Below are 11,371 nucleotides of genomic sequence, written 5' to 3'. Positions count from 1 at the left end.
AGGATGACGCTTAGTCAAACTCAATCAGATCATTCAGGGTCCTGTCGCTTCTTGCGCGCTTGATCTTTGTTGTGCGCGTGCCGCGCGCCGTGCCGGTAAGCAGCGCTGCGCGTGCCGCGCGCTGCCTAATGCGAGCGCTGCATCGCGTGCTCGCGAGCGGTGCCGCGCGCGCCGCCTGTCGCCTGCTGCCCGCAGAAAAGCTGCCCCGCGCGGTTCCGGGTCGTGTCGGGTCACACCGGCAACACACCGCCGGTCGGGTCCGTTTCGGATTTTCGACCCGTTTCTCTACGGTAGGGTTTATGGGTCCGAATCCCGATTTTTCCACCGGATCAGTTCGGGTTCGACCCGAAAACCCGACCCGTGACCATAATTGACAACTACCCTAATCCTAATCAACCATGATATTCATTGACGAATAATATGCTCGGAACGATAGCACTTGCTAATAATCACAAATGATTTCCTATCCTGCTGCCGCACCACCATTATCGAGATGATCAAAAGTTGCTTGAGATATCATATTCATAAATAACATCATATATCGGCATTCTAACCCATAAGTACCTAAGACATCACGTTGCTAGACAATCTTCAACATGAAATCCTCTTCTCTCATACTAGTCAAGTGCGTTTAATGTTTTATCTTCACGATGATACAATAATAACGGTGTCCAAGGACCAAAACATTTGATCAGAGGAGGGTATATAAAGAATATAATATAGTTGCTTTATATACAATATGGTAAAATACACCAGATAGATTATGACGAGTATAAATATAGCTACAATAAAATGTATTAAGCTTGATTGTAACACAATGACTCTTAATATAATAATGAAGTATCCTATGATGTATCAGTCATTGAAGAGTACCCTTATAAGAAAATCCAAAGATTCAATTCCTTTCTCTGTTCAAAAGCTTCTGGCGAGGAAACTTAGTTCTAACATTGTAGACAGTTCAGTTGCATTGCAGAATAGATAAGTCCAAAGAAATAGTGAAAAGCCTTTGAGATATACAAAATCACTTTAATGAGCGTCTGGAAATGGATAATAAGGTGATGAAGATATGCGATAGTTTGATTAACACAAATGCAAATTCACAATGACCTATAGGAAGCTCGACAACTAAATCACGACTTTTGAACATTCTGGCACTCGTGCTTAGACTCCTAGTCACTTATTATTTTAATCCCAATCAATAAAAATATGTGTTATCATATTAGAACATGTATGAAGAAAATAAAATATAAGAGATTCTAACAAGGTCAAATCCACACATAATATAAATAACATTAGTAAGAATGTAAATTAGAGATATGATACCATCATACCCACTACTATGCCTAAAATTAAATTTTAATAACTGAAAGAAATCTATAATAAAAGGAGGGAAATAGATATGCCCATCACCTAAAACTGAATTTTTCAAAAGTCAACCTAAAATAATATAAGGTAAGGTAATCTAAAAATTCACCTTCTAAATTATCATAATTTAAAGATTCGCAAGATTACTGATGTTGTTGTTTCCTAAGGAAATATAATCGTCAAGGACAAGTGAGAGAAATATAAATTTAACTTCTTACTTATTACGAGATCTCAACAAGCTGTAAAGACGAAGGGTGTAAGCGTTCATAAAAAGAGACCTAGGTATATTTACGTGAAAACCCCTGAGAAGGGGGAAAAGTCCGGTGAGGCCTGGCCCAGTTTAAATGAAATCATATTATTAATTTGGAGTTGAATTACAATGTATGCCCTTACATTGGAGCAAAAGGTCTAGGCTTCGATATAACATATATATGTCATATAGAATGAAATCATTATAGAAATTAGAAGAATCAGTATTGATTATGTTCGTTTAGTGGCAGGACCATTGTCGCGGGCGACGGAGGTCGAAAAGACTCAAGGCAGGGAGGAGACATGGGTCAGAAAGACCATAGTTTTGGTGATGGAAGTTGGAAGGACCGTAGTAGGCGACGAAGGTCGGAAGGACTGTAGTCGGTCAGGAACAGGGCCAGAAAAATCGTTGTTATGGTAATGGAGGTCGGAAAGACGCGTAGTAGCGACGGGAGGATTGGCAAGATCGTAGTCGGCAAGAGATAGTGGTAAAAAAATTGTTGTCTAGCGATGGAGGATGGAAGGATCATGTAGACGATGGAAGTGGAAAGAACCAAATAGTTGGTCAAGAGACGGGTCAGAAAGAACCGTTGTTTGGGATGGAGGTCAGAAAGACCAATAGCAGGCGACGAGGTGGAAGAACCTGTAGCAAAGCGATGAGGTCAGGTATATATATATATATATATATATTATTTATTTATTATTATTATTATTATTTTGTTTATTTAAGTGATGGTATTGGCATTGGTCGATGAGGAAATGTTCACCGGTGGCAACCAAAGGCAATGACATAAGTAGCCGATGGTGATTGCTTTTTTAAAAGCACTCAAAATAGCAAAAAGTTTTTTTTTCAGTATTTTAAAGAAGGCCTTAATTTATTTTTAAAAATAAAGATAGAAGTAATTAAAATCATATTAAATAAGAAAATGTTTTTAAATAAAAAATAACAAAATAAAACAAATGTGATCTTAAGCAATCCCTTAACTTATATTTGGCCTTTTTCAGGGTAATCTTCAACCTAATTCATCAACATTTCCTTCTGGAATCAAGGCACTTGCAGATTATGTGCATGCCAAAGGGCTTAAGCTTGGAATCTATGGTGATGCAGGGTATTACATTTATATCCATATTTTATTTTCATAAGTTTTATGATATCTTTATGCTTAACATTTTAAAGCTTCTCATATTAACCATTTTATTTAACTTTTTTTAATTATAGGAATAGGACTTGCACTTTAAGAATCCCTGGATCACTTGGAAATGAGCTAAGGGATGCAAGAACTTTTGCCTTATGGGTAAATTAAATTTAGCAAACATTTATTAGCTTTAAGAAGTTACATATCCATCCAAAAATAACTATGATAAGATTATTGTAGTTAATTTTGTATTTGTGAATGCTTTCAGGGAATTGATTATTTAAAATATGATAATTGCAATAATCTTGGTAAAAGTCCAAAGAAAAGGCAAGTATTTAAGTAATGGTGATGAAATCCATATTTCTAGTGTCCATTTGAGAAACTTTATTCTAATTTTTGCTACATTATTTGTTTCATGTGGATGTAGATATAAGAAGATGGGCAAGGCCTTGAAATATGCAGGTAGAAATATATTCTTCTCCATATGCGAATGGTAAGTCTTTTTGTCGTCAAAAGAAAATATTATAAGAATATTATATCTACATATAATAGTTGTTTGTACAAGTGTAATTTATATGCATACAAGTTTTACACACCTATATACATCAATTGATGTCTAAATGTGTGTATGGTTGTGCATGGTGTGTATTTAAATGCACAACAACATATACATACTATGTGTACACACCCCCATAAATACTAGCTATATGGAATGTATATAGGTTATGTATGATTGATATGTAGAGATAATTTTCTCAATAATCATGAATGTAGTTAAAACCTACTACTTCAATTTATTATATGTGTTTAACTCAATAATGTTGTCTTACTCTTACAAATACATTGAGTATGTCGCAACCCAACCCGATAAGACCCATAAATACGACAAGTCATATCATGTTAGTTTGTTTCCAAAAGTTTTATTCAGATATAAAATTTAAATTAAACAAACAACAGACCATGGAGCTACTAATAACATCCAGCATATCGAAAGTAAGAACATTCCCAAAACTATTTTCATTTCATCATCAAATGTGTACGTATAATGATTACACTATAGTGCATGGATATAGATAGAAATAAAAAATTAAGTAGTTCAAATAACTAGCTAGCCATAATTATACAAAAATATCAAAAGAAATAGATAAATATAGACTCATATTAGATCCTTAAATTGCTACTCAACTATCTCCTTTTCTTCCTTAGACCATAAAGAATAGAAGGGAAAATAACTATGAGCTAACACATCTCAGTAGGTCTTATTTATTAATTAAATTTCCAAATTATCAGTTATGAATAACCAAATTTTAAAATAATAAAATAATTCATTGTGTTGAGATGAATAGTAATTATTGTTATCAGAACTTTAAATGACAATATTGGAAAGTAAATAAATAAGCACTTCATATATCATAGCAAAAATAACAATTTTTCCCTCAAACCCTTGTACCTCCCAATGCCAACATCATAACAAAATGCGCATATAGCACCAAAACATACTCTTAGTCACATGAACATGCCCATAAGCACCAGAATATAACTTCTTCCATCCACACCAGATCTCTTATGAATCACACATTTCAGGCAAGTAAGTACATAATTCATTTTATCATATTAAAATATAAATAAACTCATTTTAGAATTTCATAAAATGCTATAACATTTGACAACTAAATATTTTATTGAGCAGAAATTTACTATTTTAGAATATAAATAATCTATCAATGATTGTGCATAATATTATTTAAATACTTTAATTGTATTACAACATTATTTTTTGAGTTCATGATTTTTTAGAAGGCATGGTAAATAATCTATGGCACTGAAGGTTTCATGGTAATTTACGCCATATTGCTGCTTGAATCCTTGGGAAAGAGGACGGTGGAGTTCTTTGGAAAGACTGACAGCAAAACTTGAGTTCTTTGGAAAGCTTATAGTTTGGAATGTTACGGGTGGCCTAATCGGGCATGCTAGAGGATGGTGAAGCAGAGCTGAGAGGTGAGAGCTATATGAGTTGTGTTTGTTTTATATCTTAGATTGCTTCCGTGCTAGCAGGTGGTGATTGAGTGACCTAGTTTTTTCAGAATTAGAAAGTGATACGGGGAGCAGATTTAGGATGTATAGTGGAGGAGCATGGTTGTGTTTGTTGTTGTTGTGGATTGAAATGACCACAATAGTGACGCTTCGAGCGACCTCTGGTGGCCACGAAGGCATTTTGAGAGGAGTTCGATTGGGAAATCTTGAGGGTCTTAGTGGCAACGTTTATTTCCTTGCTGCAAAGGAGGGAGTAGAGGTTATCCAAGCTGATGGGTGTGAAGTTGGTTCTTATAGCTATTTTGAAGGCATGGTAAGAAGGAGGTAATCCATTGAGAATGTATAGTATGATGTCTTTTGTGTCAAGTTGGGAGCCGGCTGCAATAATATTATCTACTAGGGACTTGATGGTAGAGAGGTATTGGGTCATAGAGAAATCTCTCATGGTAACATTGTGTAGCTCATTTTTTAACTGAATCACTTGGGACCTATTTGTTAGTTCCAGTCGCTTCTCAAGGGTGGTCTAGATCTCATGGAAGCTTTGAAGGTTGAGGATATATGGGAGAATGGTAGAATAAATGGTAGAGTATATGGCGGCTGATAAATTTTGGTCTAAAAGCTGCCATGTTTTGTATACAAGGTTAGGTTCTACAGCTCCAATGCATATGTTACAATTTGGGCGGGGATCGATGGTCATGCGTGAGATAGCTGGCACTACAGGAAAACCCAGTATTATCGGCGGACAAAATCCGCCTGTAATACATAAAATACAATTGAAAGAATGGGTTTCCGGCGCATTTCCGTCAGAATTTCATACGCCGATTTAGGGTTCGGAAATAGGGCTTTCGTCGGCGGCATTTTTGGCGTCTTTTGCGCAGGAAAGTTTTCCAACATCTATTGCGCCGGAAACAAATCGTTGAGTTTAAAATGACCGTCATCTTATCCGTCGGCAAATGCGCCGGTATATTTCTGCCGTAAAATCCGCCGCTCAAATTGAAATTCTTGTATTTTATGACGTCAACACCGGCGTATTAAGCGTCGGAAAACTACCGGCGCTCTTTCCACTGGAAATAACGTCGTTTTTTTCAGGTGCAAAATACGACAGTGTTAACGCCGTACTTTCCGGCGAAAACAAATTCGTCGGAATGTATGACGGTAATCGCGTGTTTTCCCGTAGTGTGGCAAAGTGGTTTGCTAAGAATAGTTTTAGTATTTGAAGCTCGCACATGGAGTATTTTTCACTTGTGAGTTGTATATGAGCTATTGATTTGATATTTGACATAAGAAATTTGAGGGAGGAAGGGATTGTAGTTTCTATCATTACTGCTAAAGTTTAGGAGTGATGACCGAGCTGTGCAGAGCTAAACGACTTGCTTGTGATTTGTTTGCTTATCCGACATGTTAGCATTATAAAATATATTATATTTTAAAATCAATGACCAACAAGGTGATGACAAAATGATGATAATAAAGGATGATATTTTTACCCTTAACAGGTTATGGTACCCAACACCATAGTCAATCCCTCTAAATAATTAGAATGTGAAAACTCATAGGGATGACTCTCGCAAGGCAATATACCAAACTCTAATCTCAAGGTTGAAGATTATTAAGGTGGAGGTCGGAGAAGTGGCAGTGGGATAATTGGAGGTTTATAGATATCTTAGCAAAACTTTATACAAAGGATTTTATCTATTGGATGGTTGGCAATAACTATTAAACCGTTAGTGGTGACAATCAAAATAAGGCATCTTATTAAGGGGAAGTAATGGTTGTCATTAAGGTTGGTGATTGATGAAGTAATATGAAGTAGGAGACTATAGCATTCTCTTTTTCTCTTTCTCATGTAAGCATAAATACTGGATGAATCTTTTTTTTTTTTTTTGTGATATGTTCTTACTTGGGTTGTTAGAGGGAATGAGAAAGAGAGGGGAAAGAATACTAGAGAGCAAAAATTAAAGAAAATATGTGAGTGCAAAATAATTTCATCTTGTTTTGATCTTTAGACTAATGAACAATTATCTCAGTATCTTGCTTTCATTGAACCACATAAATTTTTAGTGTTCTTTTATTGGTGCACTATTTGTATGTTATTTTTTCTATTAGTATGACCATCATTGCTCTCAAATGTGCACTTTCCCCCTGTATATATAGCTGTGTAGGAGGTTTTACCTTCTATGCACGTATGCATACCTTAATATACCTAATACATACAAGTACATACACCTACACATGTAGATTTGTAGGCAAAATTTTTTATGTGGTTTGGTGATATCATCCTACATCCACGATTATATAGATTTTACTATTTTTCTTATGCTATAAATACAAGAGATGTTGTCCCTTAAATCATGAAGGTTAGACTGACAACATAAATTTATAATATAATATTTAATGCTACCATATTTCCATAATATTTATATAGAATATTCCTTAGAATCTATTGTATTTGGGTCTGCATGCATAAATAAGGAATGAATATTCAATGGGGAATGAGCATTCAGCATGGGTGTCAATTTTTTACAAGTCCTGAAATCCGATTCAAAAAAATCTAAGTTCTAGTCGATCCGTTTGTGAAAAGGGTCGGGTTCGAGTTCAACAAACTGAGCCGTTTCAAAAATCGGGTCATGTTCGGGTTGACCCAGAAACTCGAAAATGACCCGGAAACCCTTTGCTCGTGTCTACTGCTGGCCCTGCCCGCATCGAGTGCCCAGCTGCCCGCGTTGCCCAAAGCATCAAGTTGCTTCGCATGCATTGCCCGACAGATCGTGTCACATCACCATTTTCGCATCACTTCGCCATTTTTGTATCGCTTCGTGTGTTGTCACTGCCTCTGCTTCACCGCCAGCCACGGGAGCTCAGCTCGTGCTTTTTTAGCCAAATCTAGTAAATCTGGGTCGGGTCATGTCAACCCAGCAACCTGCGTGGGTCGGGTACGTTGAAATTGCCAAACTGTTTGCAAAAATTGGTCGGGTTTAGGTTGATCTGTTTAGAGCCGGCTCAACTCAGGTTCCACTCGAACCCGACCCATCGACTCAAATTGAAACCCCTACATTCAGTAAGAATCTGGCTTTCCATATCTTCAACGACCTTAAGAAATCTTTGTGAGATATGCTAAGAATGGATTTAGTATGCACGGGCTTGGATATTACTTGATAATTTTAGTAAGGTTAACAGGCATATCTACTTTGTCGATAGCCATTTATAAGTAAGTTGATATGGTTAATTGCAGGGGAAGAGAACATCCGGCAACTTGGGCCCCAATGGTTGGAAATAGTTGGAGAACAACTGATGATATTCATGATGATTGGGATAGGTAAAGTAAAACTATATTGAATTCTACTAATATGCACAGAACTATTGACTCTGAGACTGATTATAATGTTATTTTATGACATTTTCTAGCATGACAGATTGTGCCGACCAAAATGACAAGTGGGCATCCTTTGCAGGGCCTGGTGGATGGAATGGTGAATCCTCAAATAAAATTTGAGATCATTGCCTCTTATTAAATTTGTAATGATATCTTATTCATTGAAAAAGAAAAAAATATATTTTGATGATATAATTTGCAAAATGCTAAGGCTTTGATACGGCTTTCTTACTTCTTCTCAAAGCCATCCCTTAGGCTTCGTTTTGGACAACTTTAATATTGCTTTCTAATACGGCTTTTTAGTTAAAAAAATTTAAATTCAAAACATTTTTGTACTAAAAAACTATTTTAGAAAGCAAGAAGAAAGCCGTCCCACATGAAGCCTAAATAAGATATAAAATGGGGTCTTATCTAACTAGCAAGTACTTGATGACGAGCTTTGGATTTGTAATATAATAAGATATCACAATAATGCCTTTTTTTTCTATTTTAGATCCGGACATGCTTGAAGTAGGAAATGGTGGAATGAAAACTGAAGAGTATCGTTCACATTTCAGCATTTGGTCACTTTCCAAGGTATCAAAGTATGGAGAAATTATTCTGTGTGGACACCGGATGGTCCGGATACCAACCAAAATGCATCACGTCACCCGATGCATGATGGTACCGAGCACCGGTACCGAGCAAAAAAGTAACATGGCACATTCTAGTTAGTCTCCGGATGCTGTCTAGGGTCCGCACATAATAATTTTTCCAAAGCATGAGCATATATTGGCTTGATTAATTTTGATTATTATTTATCAAAAACTTCATCATATTGAGTTTTAATTATCATCTCATAAATATTATAGGCACCTTTAATTATTGGCTGTGATGTTCGAAATATGAGCCATGAAACTTTTGAGATATTAAGTAATGCAGAAGTTATTGCAGTAAATCAAGGTATGCATGCATCAAATCAATATTTTCTTTCTTTTATTTTTTTATCTGAGCACTTAGCATGCCATTATTTCTACCAGACAAACTTGGTATTCAAGGAAAGAAGGTGAAAGGAAGCCGCGATTTGGAGGTACAAGTATACTTCTTTATAATGTATCAATGTCTGCCTTTGATAACTCTGTAACAAATGCGTGAATCATGAATGTATACAAATATGTAAATTAACATCATAGAACTGAATAAACAAACAAATGACCAAGTAAACATATAAGCCTAAATGTTGACGGTACTACAACACTTAGGTTTCGTTTGGGACGACTTTCTTACTGCTTCTTAAAGCAGCTTTCTAATACAAAAATTTTAATTTTTATACTAGTCAGCTGCTTTAGGAAGCAGAAAAAAAACTGTCCCAAACGAAGCCTTAAAGCCTAATGAAACTTCTTGTTCTTAGGTGTGGTCGGGTTTGCTCAGCGACGAGAAAGTTGCTATTGTGCTTTGGAATAGATTATCTTCACCAAAGCCCATCACTGCATATTGGTCTGATATTGGCCTTCATCCTTCAACGATTGTCGATGCTCGAGACCTTTGGACAGTAAGACTTTAAATCAACAAAAATTTTCTTTGATTTCAAATCATCTCTTCTAGTTTAGACATACAATCTTACAAATAATTTTGTATGTTGCATTATAATTTTGCAGCATTCAACCATTTCATCAGTTAAGGGGCAGTTGACAGCCATTGTGAATGCTCATGACTGCAAGATGTATGTCCTAACACCATTGAAATAGCGCTTCAAATTTGAAATTCGATTTCTAAAAGCAGTAACAGCTTGCTTTAGTACTTGATGTATTACAAGCTTGTCTAGGAGAAAAATAAAATGAACTTCAATGTTATATTACATTTTGTGGGCAACTAGACTTGCAAATTGGAACAATAAGTACTTTATGAGTAAGGTTATCCTCGGAAAAATTTGAAAATAGATCATGATTAATGCTAGTTCGTCTGAATTGAGTTTGTACTATGTGAGTGTGACCTCTCCATGGAGAGGACCTCATGGTTACATCAATGCCACATGAATGCGGTGGGAAAGTTGAATTCAGGCTATAAATCAATTTTCTAAAATAATTAGAGAAAAAAACACACAATTTGATCGATAGGAAAGCCACTTATTCATGAATATATATCTATTATACACATAAACTTAAACTTTATTCAGATTGAAGAACAATGGAGAATGATATGACATCACAATATTTAGGTTATATATTTCAAAAAACTGATATTTTGAAATATAGTCTTAGCTACACATTAAAATATTCTTTTATCAAGAATAGAAGGACGAATTTATTTGAACGGTAGATTGGGAAAACAAAAGATACAAGATCATCAATTATATGAGCTGTAACATAGGACTACATCAATTATAGGTTTCTTTGATGAACAGACAATGTTATTGCTAAACTCATGCATGAATTCCATAAGCTCATATGATTTTATACTTAGTTTAATGAGATTCAAATTGCTCGAGGGTTTATTTGGTGGGTTTCAAGTAAGAAATTTTGTTTTATAAAATGATGAAGTTTGTAAATTCATCATTTAGGTTTCATTTGGGACAGCTTTTTTATGGCTTTATAAAACAACTTTTTATTACAAAAAAAATTTATACTGTAAGCTGCTTTAGAAAGCTATAAAAAGGTTATCCCAAATAAAACATTAATTTGATGAAGTGAGACATCAATATAAATTTTTAATTCCACAAATCCTCTCAAATTTCATCAAAAATAAAGATTTGATTTTTCATAGCCAAAATGTGCAAAAATGAAATAATCATGTTTAAAACTTATTTTATTTTTAAAAGTAAATCCGAAATAATATCCAAGATAAAGAATAAAAATGTCATGAATGTGAGAAAAAGAATAAAAAATTATATTATAGACTGAAGAAGATAGTATTTGTAGGAATTGTATAGTATATCTTGCATGAATTGTAGGAATTGTATAGTATATCTTGCATGAATGGAAGCATCAACATTCTTGACGTCAAATGTAGAAATCTTATAAAGGATGGAAAGTAATAGTGAATGAAAATATAGTACGATTGGATCTTGACCATGGTGGAATAGAGAGTGCAAACAAAGTATAGATATGTAGGAAATAGACTGGTGGAGAGTAGAAATAACACTATCATGAAAAAAAAGGAAACAAAAAAATTAAAGAAAATGAACTATGAAAAATAAATAAAATTGATGAGAGAAATAAATTCTTCATTCTTAATT

General features: G+C 34.9%; 1 protein-coding gene across 1 annotated transcript in view; it reads left to right on the top strand.

The window, feature by feature from the left end:
• LOC110108280 (alpha-galactosidase-like) overlaps positions 1–9,908 on the top strand; it is a 24,224-nt gene extending 14,316 nt beyond the window's left edge. The window contains exons 5-15 of the mRNA XM_020838855.2: positions 2,620–2,723; positions 2,834–2,909; positions 3,019–3,077; positions 3,178–3,243; positions 8,017–8,100; positions 8,190–8,254; positions 8,651–8,733; positions 9,009–9,099; positions 9,177–9,226; positions 9,548–9,688; positions 9,795–9,908. Of these exons, the coding sequence (XP_020694514.2) occupies positions 2,620–2,723; positions 2,834–2,909; positions 3,019–3,077; positions 3,178–3,243; positions 8,017–8,100; positions 8,190–8,254; positions 8,651–8,733; positions 9,009–9,099; positions 9,177–9,226; positions 9,548–9,688; positions 9,795–9,884 (909 nt within the window). The 3' untranslated portion in view covers positions 9,885–9,908. The remainder of the gene's footprint in view (positions 1–2,619; positions 2,724–2,833; positions 2,910–3,018; positions 3,078–3,177; positions 3,244–8,016; positions 8,101–8,189; positions 8,255–8,650; positions 8,734–9,008; positions 9,100–9,176; positions 9,227–9,547; positions 9,689–9,794) is intronic.
• The last annotated feature ends 1,463 nt before the right edge of the window (positions 9,909–11,371 follow it).

Source organism: Dendrobium catenatum, unplaced genomic scaffold (assembly GCF_001605985.2).
Source record: "Dendrobium catenatum unplaced genomic scaffold, ASM160598v2 fragScaff_scaffold_360, whole genome shotgun sequence".
Lineage (NCBI taxonomy): Eukaryota > Viridiplantae > Streptophyta > Magnoliopsida > Asparagales > Orchidaceae > Dendrobium > Dendrobium catenatum.
This window is presented reverse-complemented; position numbering and strand designations above follow the sequence as displayed.